Source organism: Bombina bombina, chromosome 3 (assembly GCF_027579735.1).
Source record: "Bombina bombina isolate aBomBom1 chromosome 3, aBomBom1.pri, whole genome shotgun sequence".
Lineage (NCBI taxonomy): Eukaryota > Metazoa > Chordata > Amphibia > Anura > Bombinatoridae > Bombina > Bombina bombina.
The window spans coordinates 634,679,706-634,703,900 of record NC_069501.1 but is presented as its reverse complement, the minus strand read 5'-3'; the positions used below and the strand labels follow the sequence as shown (position 1 = coordinate 634,703,900).

The 24,195-nt window shown below is 40.5% G+C and overlaps 1 protein-coding gene across 1 annotated transcript in view; it reads right to left on the bottom strand.

The window, feature by feature from the left end:
- Positions 1-24,195, bottom strand: part of MED13 (mediator complex subunit 13) — a 1,182,528-nt gene that overhangs the window by 1,066,257 nt on the left and 92,076 nt on the right. Inside the window, exon 3 of the mRNA XM_053707341.1 lies at positions 16,562-16,730. Within this exon, the coding sequence (XP_053563316.1) occupies positions 16,562-16,730 (169 nt within the window). The remainder of the gene's footprint in view (positions 1-16,561; positions 16,731-24,195) is intronic.

Below are 24,195 nucleotides of genomic sequence, written 5' to 3'. Positions count from 1 at the left end.
TTTGAAGCTTTGTTAACCTGTCCTCTGTCAGGTAAATCTTCATTTCTACAGAATCTATAAGAGTCCCCAAGAATGGAACTCTTGTGAGAGGAAAAAGAGAACTCTTCTTTTCGTTCACTTTCCATCCATGCGACCTTAGAAATGCCAGAACTAACTCTGTATGAGACTTGGCAGTTTGAAAGCTTGAAGCTTGTATTAGAATGTCGTCTAGGTATGGAGCTACCGAAATCCCTCGCGGTCTTAGTACCGCCAGAAGGGCACCCAGAACCTTTGTGAAGATTCTTGGAGCCGTAGCCAATCCGAATGGAAGAGCTACAAACTGGTAGTGCCTGTCTAAGAAGGCAAACCTTAGATACCGGTGATGATCTTTGTGGATCGGTATGTGAAGGTAAGCATCCTTTAAATCCACTGTGGTCATGTACTGACCCTCTTGGATCATGGGTAAGATTGTCCGAATAGTTTCCATTTTGAACGATGGAACTCTTAGGAATTTGTTTAGAATCTTTAAATCTAAGATTGGCCTGAAAGTTCCCTCTTTTTTGGGAACCACAAACAGGTTTGAGTAGAACCCTTGTCCTTGTTCCGACCGCGGAACCGGATGGATCACTCCCATTATTAACAGATCTTGTACGCAGCGTAGAAACGCTTCTTTCTTTATCTGGTTGGTTGACAACCTTGACAGATGAAATCTCCCTCTTGGGGGAGATAATTTGAAGTCTAGAAGGTATCCCTGAGATATGATCTCTAGTGCCCAGGGATCCTGAACATCTCTTGCCCAGGCCTGGGCGAAGAGAGAGAGTCTGCCCCCCACTAGATCCGGTCCCGGATCGGGGGCTCTCGGTTCATGCTGTCTTTGGGGCAGCAGCAGGTTTCCTGGCCTGCTTGCTCTTGTTCCAGGACTGGTTAGGCTTCCAGCCTTGCCTGTAACGAGCAACAGCTCCTTCCTGTTTTGGTGCAGTGGAGGTTGATGCTGCTCCTGTTTTGAAGTTCCGAAAGGGACGAAAATTAGACTGTCTAGCCTTAGCTTTGGCTTTGTCTTGAGGTAGGGCGTGGCCCTTACCTCCTGTAATGTCAGCGATAATCTCTTTCAAACCGGGCCCAAATAAAGACTGCCCCTTGAAAGGTATATTAAGTAATTTGGACTTAGAAGTAACATCAGCTGACCAGGATTTTAGCCACAGCGCCCTACGTGCCTGTATGGCGAATCCTGAGTTCTTAGCCGTAAGTTTGGTTAAATGTACTACGGCCTCCGAAATGAAGGAATTAGCTAGTTTAAGGACTCTAAGCCTGTCCGTAATGTCGTCTAGCGTAGATGAACTAAGGTTCTCTTCAAGCGACTCAATCCAAAATGCTGCCGCAGCCGTAATCGGCGCGATACATGCAAGGGGTTGTAATATAAAACCTTGTTGAACAAACATTTTCTTAAGGTAACCCTCTAATTTTTTATCCATTGGATCTGAGAAAGCACAGCTATCCTCCACCGGGATAGTGGTACGCTTAGCTAAAGTAGAAACTGCTCCCTCCACCTTGGGGACCGTTTGCCATAAGTCCCGAGTGGTGGCGTCTATTGGAAACATCTTTCTAAATATTGGAGGGGGTGAGAACGGCACACCGGGTCTATCCCACTCCTTAGTAACAATTTCAGTTAGTCTCTTAGGTATAGGAAAAACGTCAGTACTCGCCGGTACCGCAAAGTATTTATCCAACCTACACAGTTTCTCTGGTATTGCAACGGTGTTACAATCGTTGAGAGCTGCTAAGACCTCCCCTAGTAATACACGGAGGTTCTCCAATTTAAATTTAAAATTTGAAATATCTGAGTCCAATCTGTTTGGATCAGAACCGTCACCCACAGAATGAAGCTCTCCGTCCTCATGCTCTGCGAGCTGTGACGCAGTATCAGACATGGCCCTAGCATTGTCAGCGCACTCTGTTCTCACCCCAGAGTGATCACGCTTGCCTCTTAGTTCTGGTAATTTAGACAAAACTTCAGTCATAACAGTAGCCATATCTTGTAATGTTATCTGTAATGGCCGCCCAGATGTACTAGGCGCCAAAATATCACGCACCTCCCGGGCGGGAGATGCAGGTACTGCCGCGTGAGGCGAGTTAGTCGGCATAACTCTCCCCTCGCTGTTTGGTGAAATTTGTTCACATTGTACAGATTGACTTTTATTTAAAGTAGCATCAATACAGTTAGTACATAAATTTCTATTGGGCTCCACCTTGGCATTGGAACAAATGACACAGATATCTTCCTCTGAGTCAGACATGTTTAACACACTAGCAAAAAACTTACAACTTGGTTATAATCTTTTTTAGCAAAAAACGTACTGTGCCTCAAAGAGGTACTAACGATTAAATGACAGTTGAAATAATGAACTGAAAAACAGTTATAGCATCAAACTTTAAAACAACAAAACTTTTAGCAAAGGTTTGTTCCCATTAGTAAAATAACAATAATTAAATTTGACATAAAAAATACAAAGCAACGTTTTTATTCACAGTCACTATAAGAATTCTCACAGCTCTGCTGAGAGAATTTACCTCCCTTCAAAGAAGTTTGAGGACCCCTGAGATCTATCAGAGATGAACCGGATCATGCAGGAAATATAAAAGTAACTGACTGGTATTTTTTGATGCGTAGCAAAGAGCGCCAAAAACGGCCCCTCCCTCTCCCACACAGCAGTGAAGAGAAACGAAACTGTCACAATTAAAGCAAAAAAACTGCCAAGTGGAAAATAATGCCCAAATATTTATTCACACAGTACCTCAGCAATGTAAACGATTCTACATTCCAGCAAAAACGTTTAACATGATAAATAGTTATTAAAAAGGATTAGTGACCTTTAACAGAGTAGTTCCGGTGAAATACCATCCCCAGAATACTGAAGTGTATACATACATGTCATTTTAACGGTATGGCAGGATTTTTTCATCAATTCCATTCAGAAAATAAAAACTGCTACATACCTCAATGCAGATTCATCTGCCCGCTGTCCCCTGATCTGAAGCCTTTACCTCCCTCAGATGGCCGAGAACAGCAATATGATCTTAACTACTCCGGTTAAAATCATAGTAAAAAACTCTGACAGATTCTTCCTCAAACTCTGCCAGAGAAGTAATAACACGCTCCGGTGCTATTTTAAAATAACAAACTTTTGATTGAAGTCATAAAAACTAAGTATAATCACCATAGTCCTCTCACACATCCTATCTAGTCGTTGGGTGCAAGAGAATGACTGGGACTGACGTAGAGGGGAGGAGCTATATGCAGCTCTGCTGGGTGAATCCTCTTGCATTTCCTGTTGGGGAGGAGTTATATCCCAGAAGTAATGATGACCCGTGGACTGATCACACATAACAGAAGAAAACTATTTTTGTTTTTTAATAAGCAAAAACAGCCAACTCAAATACAAAAATAAACTTAAAGGGAAAGTCTACACCAAAATTGTTATTGTATAAAAAGAATGCTTTTACTGGCCATTCCCCAGCTTTGCACAACCAACATTGTTATATTAATATACTTTATAACCTTTAAACCTCTAAATAGCGCCTCTTTCTAAGCCACTAGTCTCTTATCACATGCTTTTTTTTTTTATTATTAGCTTTTCCCAACAAGCGACTGCTAATCCATGTAGGCCATATAGATAACATTGTGCTCTCTCCCATGAAGTTTTGGCTGACACTGCACTAATTGGCTTAAATGCAAGTTAATAGATAATAGCCATGTGATCAGGTGAATGTCAAGAGAGGTTTAGATACAATGTAATCACAAAGGTTAAAACAATATTTATGCTTACCAGATAAATTAATTAATTTCCTGACATTGAGAGAAAACGATTCCATTCAATTACAGTTGGGAAATTCAACTCATAGCCACCAGGAGGCGGCAAAGACACCCCAGCAAAGCTTTAAGTATCCCTCCCACTTCCCATACTCCACAGTCATTCAGCCGAGGGAATAAGGAAAGAGAAATAGGGACACAAGGGGCATAGGAGGTGCCAGAAGATTATAAAAATAAATGTCGCCATAAAAAAAAAAAAAGAATTTATCAGGTAAGCATAAATTGTTTTCTTTACAATGGCATAAGGAGTCCTCTATTTCATTCAAAAACTGTTGGGAAACCAATACCCAAGCCAGAGAGGACATAGAATGAACAGGGAGGAAGAACTAAAGGCAGGCGGACCTAAACTGGAGGCACCACCACTTGAAGCACCTCTCTCCCAAAAGCAGCCTCAGCCGAGGCAAAAACATAAAAATTTGAAAAGGTATGCAATGAGGACCAAGTAGCCGCCTTACATATCTGTTTTAAGGAAGCTTTGTTCTTAAAAGCCCCAGGAAGAAGAAGCAGCATGAGAAGAGTGAGCCGCAATCCTCTATTTGACCCCTGCGTCTGTCGGCTCAGATAGTCTGCTTCCCAGAGTCCACACCCGGGACAAAAAGCAGAAAAGTGGCAATTGTGGGACTCACTCGTTGTATATCACAGATTGTATCTTGTCCGATAGAAAACTGATAAACTGGACAGAAACCAAGTTGAGGCCACGTTACAAGAGCATTGCATCTCATCCAGAATTGTTATTGGGAGGACGGATTCCATCGGAGACCAAGGTCCTTGAGCTCTTAAAGGAATCCAAACAGCTCCCTAGCCTGAGAGACTGGTATCCAAAGTCACCATCTCCCAAGGTGGTCTCAAAAAGCGCATGCCTTAAACCAAATGATCCTGACCGAACCACCAAGAGAGATTCTCTTGTGAGGTTGTCTAGGACGACCAGCTGAGATAGGTCCGAAAGGTCGCCGTTACATTGTTTGAGCATACATAGTTGGAGAGGTCTCAGATGGAAGCAAGCAAAAAGAAGAAAAATTTCCATGGAGGCCACCATGAGACCAATTACTTCCATGCCCTGCGCTACTGAGGGGCATTCAGAGGATTGAAGGGAAAGACAGGCAGACAGAAGATTGGACTCTCTCACCTCTGGTAGGAAGAATTTCATGAAGACCGAATCTATGATTGTCCCCAAAAAACAGACCCTGTTAACCGGAACCAGGGAACTCATGTCCAGATTTATCTTCCACCCTGAGTGAATAACCGAGTTTGTGTGAGATCTTGTCCAATGAAAAGATGGAGGCTGAACCAAGATATTGTCCAGGTATGGGGCCACAGCGATTCCCTGAGGTCTGGCTACCGCTAAAAGAGCCCCCAGAACCCTTGTAAATATTCTGGGAGCTGTAGTTAGGCCAAAATAAAGGGCTGCGAAAAGGAGTTTGTCTAGAAAGGCAAACCGCAGAAAACTGAAAAAGTTATGTGAATAGGAACATGGAGGTATGTGTCCTACAGATCTATAGTGGTCATCAACTGACCCTCCTGAACCAAAGGAAGATGGAAAGTCTCCATCTTGAAGGACGGAACCTAAAGAAATTGGTTGAGGCACAAGATCTAAAATAGGGAGGAAAGGATTTCTCTTACTTGGAAAAGACAAAAAAGTTGTAATAAAACCCTAAGCCCTGATCTGCCGGAGGTAGATCAATAAAGAGCTGATTTTGAACCCAAGACATCTAGTTATTAGGTATTTAACCAAACCACTAATCCATTTATACATTTCTATCACCAGGTTAGAAGATAGACTAGGATAAATCTGTCCTACAGAGGACAAGACTTGAAAAACCATCTTGTATCTTGAACAAATACTTGCTGCTATGTCATTAACAGAAATTCTACTCCCTATGAGAGAGATAGAATAATGTACACATATACATAAAATATATAAGTATGATTCTAAATCATACTAAGATAATTCGTATTGTAATTAACATAAAGAATAGAAGTTGCAACAGTCAGTCATATGCAACAGACAGATCTATAAATCTCATTATGAGGAAAAAAATATAGCACACATATACATAATATATCCTAAGAAATAAAATATGTATATAGCTTTCAGAGGAAATAACCGACAAAAACCTTAAAAGGATAATCATGCAGCATATAAATATTTGTATGAATCTCATGTACTATTTATATTCTTCAGAGGAATCAACATCTCAGAAAATTATTTTTTTTATTATAAAGAGACAAAAAAAAGCATAAACATGAACATGCTGAATTATCATATGAGATGAATCATAAATATGTGATGTCAGAAAGTAAAAATCCTTTAAAAAATTATCAATACTGTGTAATCAGAATCTATAGATGTAATAACATCAAAACGCCACAAGATGGCGAAAAACACCAGGGAATAACTGTGAAAAGGAAATTCTTAAACAGAAAACCTTAAACAGGGAAAAAATACCTTAGAATGTTAAAAATTATGATATGCCATGTAAGGGAAAGAATAACCTCAGCCACCATTTTGCATACCATATACCCCCAGAGTATGAGCATAAAGAAACCCAACTTGTAGAGAGGGGTTTGAACATGTCAAACATAGGAGCGCCGAGTCCAGCTCGCAGCAAAATAAATTTAACCCCACAGATACCGGATGAAACACACAATGCATGAAGTGTAAATCACAGAACAGAATAAGGGCGCTATGGAAAACTGCTTTCTCAGACTACTAACCCCTCTATTAACATGGCGTTATACAACATCGCACCAGAGGTCATGTACAGAATCCCTCCCAAGGTGCCGATACAACAAAGGGTGCCAAAAACAGTGCCGTGGCGGGATGTGCAGACTGAAGTGCGTACTGCCAAAGGATAGATAAAACATAATTTATGCTTACCTGATAAATTCCTTTCTTCTGTTGTGTGATCAGTCCACGGGTCATCATTACTTCTGGGATATAACTCCTCCCCAACAGGAAATGCAAGAGGATTCACCCAGCAGAGCTGCATATAGCTCCTCCCCTCTACGTCAGTCCCAGTCATTCGACCAAGAATCAACGAGAAAGGAGTAACCAAGGGTGAAGTGGTGACTGGAGTATAATTTAAAAGATATTTACCTGCCTTAAAACAGGGCGGGCCGTGGACTGATCACACAACAGAAGAAAGGAATTTATCAGGTAAGCATAAATTATGTTTTCTTCTGTTATGTGTGATCAGTCCACGGGTCATCATTACTTCTGGGATACCAATACCAAAGCAAAAGTACACGGATGACGGGAGGGATAGGCAGGCTCATTATATAGAAGGAACCACTGCCTGAAGAACCTTTCTCCCAAAAATAGCCTCCGAAGAAGCAAAAGTGTCAAATTTGTAAAATTTGGAAAAAGTATGAAGCGAAGACCAAGTTGCAGCCTTGCAAATCTGTTCAACAGAGGCCTCATTCTTAAAGGCCCAAGTGGAAGCCACAGCTCTAGTGGAGTGAGCTGTAATTCTTTCAGGAGGCTGCTGACCAGCAGTCTCATAGGCTAAACGTATTATGCTACGAAGCCAAAAAGAGAGGTAGCAGAAGCTTTTTGACCTCTCCTCTGTCCAGAATAAACGACAAACAGGGAAGAAGTTTGGCGAAAATCTTTAGTTGCCTGCAAGTAGAACTTGAGGGCACGAACTACATCCAGATTGTGTAGAAGACGTTCCTTCTTTGAAGAAGGATTTGGACACAAGGATGGAACAACAATCTCTTGATTGATATTCCTGTTAGTGACCACCTTAGGTAAGAACCCAGGTTTAGTACGCAGAACTACCTTGTCTGAGTGAAAAATCAGATAAGGAGAATCACAATGTAAGGCTGATAACTCAGAGACTCTTCGAGCCGAGGAAATAGCCATTAAAAACAGAACTTTCCAAGATAACAATTTTATATCAATGGAATGAAGGGGTTCAAATGGAACACCCTGTAAAACGTTAAGAACTAAGTTTAAACTCCATGGCGGAGCAACAGCTTTAAACACAGGCTTGATCCTAGCTAAAGCCTGACAAAAAGCCTGGACGTCTGGATTTTCTGACAGACGCCTGTGTAACAAGATGGACAGAGCTGAAATCTGTCCCTTTAATGAACTAGCTGATAAACCCTTTTCTAACCCTTCTTGTAGAAAAGACAATATCCTAGAGATCCTAACCTTACTCCAGGAGTAATGTTTGGATTCGCACCAGTATAGGTATTTACGCCATATTTTATGGTAAATCTTTCTGGTAACAGGCTTCCTAGCCTGTATCAGGGTATCAATAACCGACTCAGAAAAACCACGTTTTGATAAAATCAAACGTTCAATTTCCAAGCAGTCAGCTTCAGAGAAGTTAGATTTTGATGTTTGAATGGACCCTGTATCAGAAGGTCCTGTCTTAGAGGTAGAGACCAAGGCGGACAGGATGACATGTCCACTAGATCTGCATACCAAGTCCTGCGTGGCCATGCAGGCGCTATTAGAATCACTGATGCTCTCTCCTGCTTGATTTTGGCAATCAATCGAGGAAGCAGCGGAAAGGGTGGGAACACATAAGCCATCCCGAAGTTCCAAGGTGCTGTCAAAGCATCTATCAGAACCGCTCCCGGATCCCTGGATCTGGACCCGTAGCGAGGAAGTTTGGCGTTCTGGCGAGACGCCATGAGATCTATCTCTGGTTTGCCCCAACGTCGAAGTATTTGGGCAAAGACCTCCGGATGAAGTTCCCACTCCCCCGGATGAAAAGTCTGGCGACTCAAGAAATCCGCCTCCCAGTTCTCCACTCCCGGGATGTGGATTGCTGACAGGTGGCAAGAGTGAGACTCTGCCCAGCGAATTATCTTTGATACTTCCACCATTGCTAGGGAGCTTCTTGTCCCTCCCTGATGGTTGATGTAAGCTACAGTCGTGATGTTGTCCGACTGAAACCTGATGAACCCCCGAGTTGTTAATTGGGGCCAAGCTAGAAGGGCATTGAGAACTGCCCTCAATTCCAGAATGTTTATTGGAAGGAGACTCTCCTCCTGATTCCATAGTCCCTGAGCCTTCAGAGAATTCCAGACAGCGCCCCAACCTAGTAGGCTGGCGTCTGTTGTTACAATTGTCCAGTCTGGCCTGCTGAATGGCATCCCCCTGGACAGGTGTGGCCGATGAAGCCACCATAGAAGAGAATTTCTGGTCTCTTGATTCAGATTCAGAGTAGGGGACAAATCTGAGTAATCCCCATTCCACTGACTTAGCATGCATAATTGCAGAGGTCTGAGGTGTAGGCGTGCAAAAGGTACTATGTCCATTGCCGCTACCATTAAGCCGATCACCTCCATGCATTGAGCTACTGACGGGTGTTGAATGGAATGAAGGACACGGCATGCATTTTGAAGCTTTGTTAACCTGTCCTCTGTCAGGTAAATCTTCATTTCTACAGAATCTATAAGAGTCCCCAAGAATGGAACTCTTGTGAGAGGAAAAAGAGAACTCTTCTTTTCGTTCACTTTCCATCCATGCGACCTTAGAAATGCCAGAACTAACTCTGTATGAGACTTGGCAGTTTGAAAGCTTGAAGCTTGTATTAGAATGTCGTCTAGGTATGGAGCTACCGAAATCCCTCGCGGTCTTAGTACCGCCAGAAGGGCACCCAGAACCTTTGTGAAGATTCTTGGAGCCGTAGCCAATCCGAATGGAAGAGCTACAAACTGGTAGTGCCTGTCTAAGAAGGCAAACCTTAGATACCGGTGATGATCTTTGTGGATCGGTATGTGAAGGTAAGCATCCTTTAAATCCACTGTGGTCATGTACTGACCCTCTTGGATCATGGGTAAGATTGTCCGAATAGTTTCCATTTTGAACGATGGAACTCTTAGGAATTTGTTTAGAATCTTTAAATCTAAGATTGGCATAAAAAATACAAAGCAACGTTTTTATTCACAGTCACTATAAGAATTCTCACAGCTCTGCTGAGAGAATTTACCTCCCTTCAAAGAAGTTTGAAGACCCCTGAGATCTATCAGAGATGAACCGGATCATGCAGGAAATATAAAAGTAACTGACTGGTATTTTTTGATGCGTAGCAAAGAGCGCCAAAAACGGCCCCTCCCTCTCCCACACAGCAGTGAAGAGAAACGAAACTGTCACAATTAAAGCAAAAAAACTGCCAAGTGGAAAATAATGCCCAAATATTTATTCACACAGTACCTCAGCAATGTAAACGATTCTACATTCCAGCAAAAACGTTTAACATGATAAATAGTTATTAAAAAGGATTAGTGACCTTTAACAGAGTAGTTCCGGTGAAATACCATCCCCAGAATACTGAAGTGTATACATACATGTCATTTTAACGGTATGGCAGGATTTTCTCATCAATTCCATTCAGAAAATAAAAACTGCTACATACCTCAATGCAGATTCATCTGCCCGCTGTCCCCTGATCTGAAGCCTTTACCTCCCTCAGATGGCCGAGAACAGCAATATGATCTTAACTACTCCGGTTAAAATCATAGTAAAAAAAAAAACTCTGACAGATTCTTCCTCAAACTCTGCCAGAGAAGTAATAACACGCTCCGGTGCTATTTTAAAATAACAAACTTTTGATTGAAGTCATAAAAACTAAGTATAATCACCATAGTCCTCTCACACATCCTATCTAGTCGTTGGGTGCAAGAGAATGACTGGGACTGACGTAGAGGGGAGGAGCTATATGCAGCTCTGCTGGGTGAATCCTCTTGCATTTCCTGTTGGGGAGGAGTTATATCCCAGAAGTAATGATGACCCGTGGACTGATCACACATAACAGAAGAAAAAGATTGCACTAAAAAGAAAGTACATAAGCAAATGGTGTATATTGCAAACACCGCCATTAAAGGGACATGAAACCCAAAATTTGTCTTTCTTGATTTAGATAGAACATGGAATTTAACAAATGTCTTACTTCTATTATCTAATTTGCTTCATTCTCTTGGTATCATTTGTTTAAGGAGCAGCAATGCACTACTAGTTTTTAACTGAACACATGGGTGAGCCAATGACAGTCATTATATATCTGCAGACACCAATCAGCAGCTAGAACCTAGGTGCTTTGCTGCTCCTTAGCTTACCTAGATAAACCTTTCAGCAAATAGAAGGAATACAAGGTAGCAAATTAAATAATAGAAGTAAATTGGAAAGTTGTTTAAAATTGTATTCTCTATCCAAATCATGAAATAAAAATTATGGGTTTCATGTCCCTTTAAGCTTAAAATAGCATGCAAAAAACAACAACAAATTGACCTCTTATCAGCAGGTCTCAGCGACAAGGTAACTTCCACGGAGGAGATGGGGACATCTCCACTAGATCTGCGAACCACGTCCTTCGCGGCCACAATGGAGCAATCAGGATTACTGATACCCGCTCCTGCTTGACGCGGGCCACCACTCGAGAAAGAAGCGGTAATGGAGGGAAAAGATATGAGTTTGAACCTCCAGGGCACTGCTAGTGCATCTATTAGATCCGCTTGGGGATCCCTCGACCCGTACCTGGGTAGCTTGGTATTGAGACGGGACGCCATGAGATCTATTTCCGGCGTCCCCCACTTGCAGCATATCTCTGCAAACACCTCGGGATGGAGAGACCATTCCCTGGGATGGAAGGATTGCCTGCTGAGAAAATCTGCCTCCCAGTTGTCCACACCCGGACCACTCCAGAATCTGAGATACTTCCTTCATCGCCATGGAACTTCTTGTTCCCCCTTGATGGTTGATGTAAGCCACAGAGGTTATATTGTCCGATTGGAATCTGATAAACTGGGACAAACCCAGAAGTGGTCAAGCCTTCAATATATATATATATATATATATATATATATATATATATATATATATATATATATATATATATATATATATATGCAGAAGCATAGTATCACCAGAATTGGGTATTTTTTATTCAACATGTTATAGATTAACCCACTCCCATGTAATGAGACACAATGAATATTCACTACACTTAACCTTTTGAGTGCCTTTAAACTTCAAAACCGCCTCTTCATTACATACCCTCTAAATAAACGATTGTGCAAAAGAGGTGGCTTGCTGTTATATCAAGCTAATTAACTTAAACTCAAGTATTGTTTATATGTTACTCTAATTTATTAGAGCTACCTCCCAGTCAGATGTGTGATTATTCTGGCATATTGTATTAAAAGCATATCGCTACAGTAATAACAATTCACAGTAAAGCATGCTACTATAGCAGTTACTTTGTTTCATCTTAAGTGAATGGCTGAGTTACAGTGTACCTATTGGGAATAATACAATAATAGTATTCACTTTTACCTGTTATATACTGAACTTATCCCAACTTTTGATGTACTACTAACTCTTGACAAACATAAACCACTGTTAAAGTGGCAGAATATGCCCAAAACTACCAAATATAAACTTAATCACAACTAATATTTTTCTGTCAATGGAGGTTTACTGACACACTAGCGCACTAGCCTATGTAACTACTGGGTGCACTACAATAATATCCTAAATTCATTAATATGTGTACATACACATATACATAGAGATTTTTAATCTCTGGATTTACCACCTTGGTTTCCTACCAATTCGTGTGAACCCAGTCATTGGAGGATAACCCCAAGTGCCCAACAACATTTATATCTTCACATATTTGGTCGTTATCCTATAGTGCTCTAGCATTTATGCTCATCTGGTAACATATACATCCTAAATATCCTCCGCAATTTCTTAACGCCATACCAATTCAGGAGTAGTTATCAGCATTAGTCACCTTAACATATTATAAGTGATTCCAATTGTGAATCCTGGCTATTATATATTAGCTAGTTTCTCCCTATAATATCCTTCTATTGGAGGTGACTATGATACTTAATATGCTATATTGTTAGCATCTATTACTGTATGACACGCTGTCAAATCCCCCCTATCCGTAGTTTTAATTGTGTGTGTGTGACAATTTTAATTAATTCAATTAATAAAAGTTATATTTTAATTTATTCTCTCACCACTATCTGACCCATTTTTTGTCATTCATGGAATTGACATAAGTTCTCTGTGATTACTAATATACATTGGGATTCACCCACCTCCTAGGACTCAGGAGTGCTATCAGTGTATACTTGTTGTGGAGGGTCTCTATTCTCCCCAATTTTAGTCAAATTAAGTCTCTATTAAACACAGCATCAACCCTGGAACTTAAAGGGACATTAAACCCCAAAATTTTCTTTCATGAGTCAGACAGAGAATACAATTTTAAACAACATCCCAATTTACTTCTATTATCTAATTTGCTTCATTCTTTAGATATCTTTTGTTAAAGAAATAGCAATGCACATTGGTGAGCCAATCACATGAGGCAAATACGTGCAGCCACCAATCAGAAGCTACTGAGCATATCTAGATATGCTTTTCAGGAAAGAATATCAAGAGAATGAAGCAAATTAGATTATATAAGTAAATTAGAAAGTTGTTTAAAATGGTATTCTCTATCTGAATCATGAAAGAAAAAATTTGGGTTTCATGTCCCTTTAAGTTAATACTTTAGCATCCTTACATTGGGCAGTAGTTCCCATTTATCTTAAATGTAGTGCCATTGGACCTTCTTTTCTCGTTTTGCCTATAGTGGTCATAAACTAGTCTTCCTGAATTAAAGGAAGGATGGACCTTATCTCCATCTTGAAGAAAGGGACACTGAGAAATTTATTTAAGCACTTTAGGTCCAGAATTGGGCGGAAAGTTCCCTCCTTTGGGGCCACAATAAGGTTTGAATTAAACCCCAAAACTCTTTCTTCGATAGGCACCAGTACAACTCCTCCTAAGGAGAATAGATCCCGAACGCACCATAGAAAGGCACCCTGCTTTTCTGGTCTGGTAGACAGATTCAAGGGAAGGAATCTGCCCCTTGGCGGATGAGATTTGTGCCTATCTTGTATCCGAGATACCACCTCCAGGACCCATGGATCCAATACGTCCTTGAACCAGGCGTCTGAATAAAGAGGCAGTCTGCCCCCTACACGACCCGATCTCGGATCGGGGGCCGCCCCTTCATGCCAATTTTTTTTTTTTCAGCGGGCTTCTTATTCTACTTGGATTTATTCAAGGACTTAGCCGCCTTCCAAGTACTAATGGGTTGCTAGGGCTTGGAGGAGGATTGTTGTCGTTGGGATTTGTCAGAACGAAAATTAGAAGATTGTCACCCCTTAGGCTTGTTCTTCTTATCTTGCGGTAGGAAGGCACCCTTGCCTCCGGTAACCGTAGAAATAATGGAGTCCACGTCTGGACCAAATAAAATCTTTCCCTTGAAGGGAAGAGAAAGAAGTCTGGACTTACACATATCCACAGACCAAGACTCCAACCAGAGCGCCCGGCAGGCTAGGACCGCAAAGTCAGAGGCCTTTGCATTTAGGCGAATAATTAGAAATTCTCAGAGCTTTAATTCTGTCTTGAATATCCTTGAGGGGAGACTCCACCTCAATGAGTTCCGACAAAGTCGCACCAGTAGGTAGCCGCTCCGGCAACCACTGCAACTGCAGCCACCTGGTTGAAACAAAAAAACAGTATGTTGAAAACATCTTTCTCAGAAAGGTATCCATTTTCTTATCCATCGGTTCTCTGAACGAAGAACTATCCTCAAGGAGGTATAGTAGTACGTTTAGCAAGCGTAGAGATAGCACCATCCACCTTAGGAATGGAGCCCCACAAATCCAGTTGAGAGTCTGGGACCGGGAATAACTTTTTAAAAGTAGACGAGGGGGAAAGGAAGAACCAATTCTTTCATATTCGTTCTTAATAATGTTCGCCATCTTAACCGGCACAGGAAAAGTCAAAAGAAACTTTCCTGTCTTCGTAAACTCTGTCTAATTTAGTTATCATAGGTTATTCAGGCTTCACAACCTCTGGAACCTCTAACATAGACAGAACCTCCTTTAATAAAAAATGCAAGTGCTCAATTTTAAATCTAAAAGGATGGTTCCTCCACAGCAGGAGGCTTAGACGCCAAGGACTCCGACCTAGAAAGTTCACCCTCTGAAGCTACAGAGGTTAACTCATCATCGGATAACTGGGACATAATAGCTACATCCGATAAATATTTAGAGGACTCTGGGTCAGGAGAGCTATGTCTAAACTTTCTGCGTTTGTTAGAGCGAGGTAATGCACTGAGGGCCACAGACACCACCATTTGTAACTGTGCAGGAAAGTCCACAGGATAAAGGCCCCCTCCGGATGGAGGATTAGATGTGCTACTGGGAACTGCATGAGGAGTGGATAATGTAGTAATCTCACGGGATGCCGAGTCCTGAGAGATAGACGGCTCAGAGGGACTAAGAACTTTAGCAGGCTTGTCTCCCTTCTTAGACTTTATAACATAATTGAGTGGGCGGGAATACCACGGCCTCCTCAAAATATAAACAGTTATGATTTAGTTCAGAAGGAGTACCTTCTAACATGTCAGAGTCCTCCATAGCTCAGGTTATACCCACAGAAGAACATAAGATTTTATTATAGAAAACTGCACCTTTATACCCCCAATGGCTGTGGCACTCACCATCTCCTAGACCCAGACAGTTAACAGAGGAAACACTCTCCTCAGGTTCAAGTCTCAGCCAGAATGGAGGAAATGAACATAGACCACAACTGGTCACATGGAGTGCAAGACAGTACTTCCCCTGTTATTACAAGTATAGCAAGTAATAGGAGCTGTGCAACACTTTCAAAAACGAAGGTGAAACTTAAAAGTGAAATCTGTTTGTTCCAGCCAAAAACAAAGTCTATCAGCCCAGGAAAAAAAAATCACACAAAGCAGCATGTAAATAATACACTGATGAATTAACCCCAACTGTTCAAAAAAAAACCCTTCAGAGAATATTAACCCTGGATCCTATCAAGGAGCCACACTGTGACCCTGTTATAGCATTTTATGTGTAAAAATTGAAACTCTTACCTCCAGGATCCATGCTGTGGACCAGGACACAGCCTTTCAAGTGTGACAGTCTTATAGCAGTGCTCCTGACATGGAATTGAGTGAGAGAAAACAGGCAGTGAAACTCGTCAACACGGATTGCTTAGGAGCCGTTAGCAGTAGTCTGGATGGTTTCACAGAAAAACTTTCCCTGCATCTCCAAACCCTAACTTTCATCAATACTCTCACTGAGAGGTTGACATGACGACTTAAAACTCCAGGCCTACCTCAAAGGGCAGATACCGTTTTTCAGGACTCTCCGAATCTTCTGACACTTCTTTGCCACCTCCTAACGTGACAAAAGGCAATGAATGACTGGGGTAATGAGGAAGTGGGAGGGATTGGCTGGGGTGTCTTTGCCTCCTCCTGGTAGCCAGGTGTTGTATTTCCCAACAGTAAGGAACGAAGCCGTCCCTATCTTAGGAAGGAAAGCTAAGTATTGAAATATTCAGTATAGGTGAGAAGAAAACAGACAAAAGCAGTTATTTCAAAAATAAGAAAAAGTACAAAGGAGCTATTTGTAAGCAATTTAATACATTCCAGCAGGTAAAATGGATAATTGGGAACAAATTAAAGCAGAAAAGGGGGGGGGCGGGGGGATTACAGTACACTGTCCCTTTACAGTAGGTAAGGAGAAGTGATCAGATTCTGTCCACTTCCACAAGCAGAGGGATCTCGGCTGGTAAGTATTAAAAGGAGTGATTAAAAAAAAAACCCAGAGCTGCAAGTTTTCCTTGCAAAACCTTTTAAATTGTTAAATGAAGGTCCTCACCTCTTGTTGACAATTTTTTCATCTTTTTCGTAGGGCTTAACAAACCACTTCCCAATTCGCACAAAGTTCCGATTCATTAAACATCTCTCCAACAGGTTATGTATTGCTTTGAAGAGCAGAGTACGACACTCATAGGAAAGTCCATGCTCCCAAATGCCATCTTCCTCAACTATGTTAAAAAGAATACTATTTTTATTCAGTGGGTTATTTCATGAAAATGAACCATTCAAAAGAGTATTTAAATAAAACAAAAGTATATATAAATATGCCAGTGAAACCAGTATATTACAAAAATAAATTCTATTCAAACCTGAAATGAACTCCTACACATTTTATGAATTTATCTTGCTTTAAATAAAAAATATAAAGTATACTGCAAAGGGATTTTTTTAGGGGGAGGGGGGTTAACAAATCATAATTTAACATTTTTACATTACAATCTGATAAGTGTTTCATATAGCTTTAGGGTGATTATAGATGCTCACAGTAGAAGCTCTGAGTGAAGGTTAAAGGGACATAAAACCCAAAAAAATGTCTCATGTAATTGGCAAGAGTCCATGAGCTAGTGACGTATTGGGATATACATTCCTACCAGGAGGGGCAAAGTTTCCCAAACCTCAAAATGCCTATAAATACACCCCCACCACACCCACAATTCAGTTTTACAAACTTTGCCTCCTATGGAGGTGGTGAAGTAAGTTTGTGCTAGATTTCTATGTTGATATGCACTTCTCAGCATGCTGAAGCCCGGTTCCTCTCAGAGTGCAGTGAATGACAGAGATGTGAAGGGAGTATTACCTATTGAATGCAATGGTCATCCTAACAGGGATCTATTTAATAGGTTCTCTGTTATCGGTCGTAGAGATTCATCTCCCTTTTCAGATCGACGATATACTCTTATAATACCATTACCTCTGCCGATTCTCGTTTAAGTACTGGCTTGGCTATCTACTTTATGTAGACGAGTGTCTTTTGGTAAGTATGTTTTCCTTTATTTAAGACACTCTTAGCAATGGTTTGGCACTTTAAATGTACAGTTCTAAATATATGTTTATACTTATATTTGCCATGATTCAGGTTTATCAGTATATTTCCTTTTTTACAGACTGTCAGTTTCATTTTGGGAAATGCACATAAAAAAAAAATTCTTACCTGAAATTTTTCAAAATTGACTTTTTTTTCCAAATTGCGGGCTGTTAGGCTCGCGGGGGCGCAAAATGCTATAATTTATTGCGTCATTTTTGGCGCAAGACTTTTTGCTGCGAGAATTACATTTGACGTATTTTCGTCATTTCCGGCGTCTTACTTGGCGCAGAAAAATTTCACGTAGTTGCGTCATCTATGACGCTCGTGTTTGCTTGCAGACGTTTTTGGCGCCAAAAAATATTTGGTCAGTTGTGGGCGTCATACTTGGCGCCAGACTTTTGACATTATTTAAGTCTTCATGTATTTTTGCTTCTGGTTTCCAGAGGCTTATTCCGTTTGCATTTTTTCCCATTCCTGAAACTATCATATAAGGAAATTTATATGTTCTTTTTTTCTATTACATATTGCAAGATGTCCCAATCTGACCCTGTATCAGAATCTACGTCTGGAATGCTGCTGCCTGATGTCGGTTCTACCAAAGCTAAGTGCATTTGTTGTAAACTTGTGGTAACTGTTCCTCCGGCTGTAGTTTGTGTTAGTTGTCATGATAAACTTTCAAACGCAGACAATATTTCCATTAGTAATAATCCATTACCTGTTGTTCCTTCAACATCTAATGTTCAGGATATTCCTGTTAATGTGAGAGAATTTGTTTCTAATTCTATTCAGAAGGCCCTGTCTGTTATACCACCTTCTAATAAACGTAAAAGGTCTTTTAAAACTTCTCATAAATTCGATGAATTTTTAAATGACCGACAGCATTCTGATTTATCTATCTCTGATGAGGATCTATCTGGTTCAGAAGATTCTGCCTCAGATATTGACACTGACAAAACTTCATATTTATTTAAAATGGAGTATATTCGTTCTTTATTAAAAGAGGTGTTGATTGCATTAGATATGGAGGAGACTAGTCCTCTTGATATTAAAACCAGTAAACGTTTAAATTCGTTTTTTAAACCTCATGTAGTTGTTCCAGAGGTTTTTCCAGTTCCTGATGCTATTTCAGAGGTAATTTCTAGGGAATGGAATAGTCTGGGTACTTAATTTACTCTTCCTTCAAGGTTTAAGAGACTGTACCCTGATAGATTGGAGTTTTGGGAAAAGATCCCCAAAGTTGATGGGGCTCTCTACTCTTGCTAAGCGTACTACTATTCCTACGGCAGATACTACTTCTTTTAAAGATCCTTTAGATAGGAAGCTTGAATCTTATCTGAGGAAGGCTTATTTATGTTCAGGTCATCTTCTTAGGCCTGCTATTTCTTTGGCTGATGTTGCTGCAGCTTCAACTTTTTGGTTGGAAACTTTAGCGCAACAAGTACCAGATCCTAATGTGTATAGCATTGTTAAGCTAATTCAACATGCTAATAATTTCATTTGTGATGCCATTTTTGATATCATTAGAATTGATGTCAGGTATATATCTTTAGCTATTTTAGCTAGAAGAGCTTTATGGCTTAAATCTTGGAATGTGGATATGACTTCTAAGTCAACATTGCTATCTCTATCTTTCCAAGGTAATAAATTATTTGGTTCTCAGTTGGATTCTATAATTTCAACTGTCACTGGGGGGGGGGGGAGCCCTTTTGCCTCAGGATAAAAAAATCTAAGGGTAAATTTAGGGCTGCTAACCGTTTTCGTTCCTTTCGTCAGAATAGGGAACAGAAACCTGATCCTTCCCCTAAAGGAACGGTTTCCAATTGGAAGCCTTCTCCAGTCTGGAATAAATCCAAGCCTTTTAGAAAATCTAAACCAGCCCCCAAGTCCGCATGAAGGTGCGGCCCTCATTCCAGTGCAGCTGGTAGGGGGCAGACTTCGATTTTTCAAGGTTGTTTGGATCAATTCAATCCAAAATCATTGGATTCAGAACACTTTCTCAAGGGTACAGAATAGGTTTCAAGGTAAGACCGCCTGTGAGAAGTTTCTCTCTCTCACGCATTCCAGTGAACCCAGTAAAGGCTCAGGTTTTCCTGAAGTGTGTTTCAGACCTGGAGTTATCCGGGGTAATTGTGCCAGTTCCATATCTGGAACGGGGTCTGGGGTTTTATTCAAATCTGTTCATTGTTCCAAAGAAAGAGAATTCTTTCAGACCAGTTCTGGATCTAAAAATTTTGAATCGTTATGTAAGAATACCAACATTCAAAATGGTGACTATAAGGACTATTCTGCCTTTTGTTCAGCAAGGGCATTATATGTCTACAATAGACTTACAGGATGCTTATCTTCATATTCCGATTCATCCAGATCATTATCAGTTCATGAGATTCTCTTTTCTAGACAAGCATTACCAATTTGTTGCTCTTCCTTTTGGCCTAGCAACAGCTCCAAGGATTTTTTCAAAGGTTCTCGGTGCCCTACTCTCTGTAATCAGAGAGCGGGGTATTGCGGTGTTTCCTTATTTGGACGATATCTTGGTACTTGCTCAGTCTTTACATTCTGCAGAATCTCACACAAATCAACTAGTGTTGTTTCTTCAAAAACATGGTTGGAGGATCAATTTACCAAAAAGTTCCTTGATTCCTCAGACAAGGTTAACCTTTTTAGGATTCCAAATAGATTCAGTATCCATGACTTTGTCTCTAACAGACAAAAACGTCTGAAATTGGTTTCAGCTTGTCGGAACCTTCAGTAGCTATGTGTATGGAGGTTTTAGGTCTCATGACTGCAGCATCGGACGCGATCCCCTTTGCTCGTTATCACATGAGACCTCTTCAGCTTTGTATGCTGAACCAATGGTGCAGGGATTATACAAATATATCACAATTAATATCCTTAAATCCCAATGTTCGACTATCTCTGACTTGGTGGTTAGATCACCACTGTTTGGTCCAGGGGGCCTCTTTTGTTCGTCCAACCTGGACTGTGATTTCAACTGATGCAAGTCTTTCAGGTTGGGGAGCTGTCTGGGGATCTCTGACAGCGCAGGGGGTTTGGAAATCTCAAGAGGCGAGATTACCAATCAATATTTTGGAACTCCGTGCGATTCTCAGAGCTCTTCAGTTTTGGCCTCTTCTGAAGAGAGAACCGTTTGTTTTCAGACAATGTCACAACCGTGGAGTATGTCAATCATCAAGGTGGGACTCACAGTCCTCAAGCTATGAAAGAAGTATCTCGGATACTTGCATGGGCGGAATACAGCTCTTGTCTAATCTCTGGTATAGACAATTGGGAAGCGGATTATCTCAGTCGCCAGACTTTACATCCGGGAGAATAGTCTCTTCACCCAGATGTGTTTCTTCAGATTGTTCAGATGTGGGGGCTTCCAGAAATATATCTGATGGCTTCTCATCTAAACAGGAAACTTCCCAGGTATCTGTCCAGGTCCAGGAATCCTCAGGCGGAAGCAGTGGATGTGTTGTCACTTCCTTGGAATTATGAACCTGCTTATATCTTTCCGCCTCTAGTTCTTCTTCCAAGAGTGATTTCCAAAATCATAATTGAGTGTTCATTTGTACTGCTGGTGGTTCCAGCATGGCCACACAGGTTTTAGAACGCGGATCTTGTTCGGATGTCCAGTTGCCAACCTTGGCCACTTCTGTTAAGGCCAGACCTATCTCAAGGTCCATTTTTCCATCAGGATCTCAAATCATTAAATTTGAAGGTATGGAGATTGAACGTTTATTGCTTAGTCATAGAGGTTTCTCTGACTCAGTGATTAATACTATGTTGCAGGCTTGCAAATCTGTGGCTAGAAAGATTTATTACCGAGTTTGGAAGACTTACATTTCATGGTGTTCTTCTCAAATTCTCTTGGCATTCTTTTAGAATTTTACAGTTTCTTCAGGATGGTTTGGATAAGGGTTTGTCTGCAAGTTCCTTGAAAGGACAAATCTCTGCTCTATTTGTTCTGTTTCACAGAAAAATTGCTAATCTTCCTAACATTCATTGTTTTGTACAGGCTTTGGTTCGTATCAAAATCAAAAGAGAGAGAACAGCACTCCATGAGATAGAACAGAAGCTGGAATAACTTCCATGCATGTTCATTTTTATTAAATTCCTCAGGGTGCACGTTCTTTTTGCACACTATGCCCCTTCACAGAGAAAAAAAATATCCTGAAGCATATCAGTCTGACCCTGCCCAATGACAGTCCAGCGCCGAAATACCAGGCAATTCTTCTCTGAACAAGGGAAGCAACAACCCCAGACGATCGTTTCGGCCTCCTGTGGGCCTCGTCAGTGAGGTGCAGTTGTATCTCTCTAAGGGCAAGTGTGCATGGAGTCCACGTCTGGTTTCCCCATTACTCTGGTTCGTATCAAGCCTGTCACATTAAGCCAATTTCTCCTCCTTGGAGTCTTAATTTGGTTTTGAGGGCTTTACATGCTCCTCCGTTTGAGCCTATGCATTCTCTGGACATTAAATTGCTTTCTTGGAAAGTATTGTTTCTTTTTGCCATCTCTTCTGCTAGAAGAGTTTCTGAATTATCTGCTCTTTCTTGCGAGTCTCCTTTTCTGATTTTTCATCAGGATAAGGCGGTTTTGCTGACTTCATTTAAATTTTTACCTAAAGTTGTGAATTCCAACATTAGTAGAGAAATTGTTGTCCCTTCGTTATGTCCTAATCCTAAGAATTCTTTGGAAAGATCTTTGAATTCTTTGGACGTGGTTAGAGCTTTGAAATATGTTGAAGCTACTAAAGATTTCAGAAAGACTTCTAGTCTATTTGTTATCTTTTCTGGTTCTAGGAAAGGTCAGAAGGCTTCTGCCATTTCTTTGGCATCTTGGTTAAAGCTTTTGATTCATCATATTTGGAGTCGGGTAAATCCCCGCCTCAGAGGATTAAGGCTCATTCTACTATGTAAGTTTCTACTTCCTGGGCTTTTAAGAATGAAGCTGCTGTTGATCAGATTTGCAAAGCAGCAACTTGGTCTTCTTTGCATACTTTTACTAAATTCTACCATTTTGATGTTTTTGGTAGAAAAGTACTTCAGGCAGCTGTTTCAGTTTGATTCTTCTGCTTATAATTTCAGTTTTTTTCATTATAAAGATTAAAACTTTTTGATTTGGGTTGTGGATTCTTTTTTTCAGCGGAATTGGCTGTCTTTATTTTTATCCCTCCCTCTCTAGTGACTCTTGCTTGGAGTTCCACATCTTGGGTATTTGCTATCCCATACTTCACTAGCTCATGGACTCTTGCCAATTACATGAAAGAAAACATCATTTATGTAAGAACTTACCTGATAAATTCATTTCTTTCATAATGCCAAGAGTCCATGAGGCCCACCCTTTTTGTGGTGGTTATGATTTTTTTGTATAAAGCACAATTATTCCAATTCCTTGTTGATGCTTTCGCCCTTTTCTTATCACCCCTCTTCTTGGCTATTCGTTAAACTGAATTGTGGGTGTGGTGAGGGGTGTATTTATAGGCATTTTGAGGTTTGGGAAACTTTGCCCCTCCTGGTAGGAATGTATATCCCATACGTCACTAGCTCATGGACTCTTGCCAATATGAAAGAAATGAATTTATCAGGTAAGTTCTAACAAATTATGTTTTCTTTCTTGATTCTGATAGAACATACAATTTTAAACAACTTTCCAATTTACTTCTGTTATCAAATTTTCTTCTGTTTCTTGTTATCCTTTGTTGAAAAGCTGGGATGTAAGCTCATGAGTGTACATGTGTCTACAGCACTATATGGCAGCAGTTTTGCAACAATGTAATACATTAGCAGGAGCACTAGATGGCAGCACTATTTCCCGTCGTGTAGTGCTTAAAGGGACACTGTACCCAAAATTTTTCTTTTGTGATTCAGATAGAGCATGACATTTTAAGCAACTTTCTAATTTACTCCTATTAGCAAATGTTCTTTATTCTCTTGGTATCTTTATTTGAAATGCAAAAATGTAAGTTTAGATGCCGGCCCATTTTTGGTGAACAACCTAGGTTGTTCTTGATGATTGGTGGATAAATTCATCCACCAATCAAAAACTACTGTGCAGAGTTCTGAACCAAGAAAAAAGCTTAGATGCCTTCTTTTTCATATAAAGATAGCAAGAGAAAGAAGAAACATTGATAATAGGAGTAAATTAGAAAATTGCTTAAAATTATATGCTCTATCTGAATCCCGAAATACATTTTTTGGGTTCAGTGTCCCTTTAAGGCATGTGCACGCTACCTACCTAGGTATTTCTTCAACAAAGAACAGGAGAACAAAGCAAATTTGATAATAGAAGTAAATTGGAAACTTTTTTAGAATTGTATTCTGTATCTGAATATTGAAAGAATGTTTTGAGGTTTAATGTCCCTTTAAGTGAAGTGGAGAGAAGGGAGATTTATTGCATCAAAACTTAAAGGGATAGTCTACTCAAGAGCTTTTATTGTTTAAAAAGATAGATAATCCCTTTATTACCCCAGTGTTCTCCCAAGGACCCTTTTAGCAGGTGCACCACCTGGCTGATTTTTCTGACCACCATGCTAAAATTTTAGGCTTCTGATCAGGCCCCTCCCAGAGTGGGCAATGAAGGTAGCCACCCCTTTTATTGTAAGTACT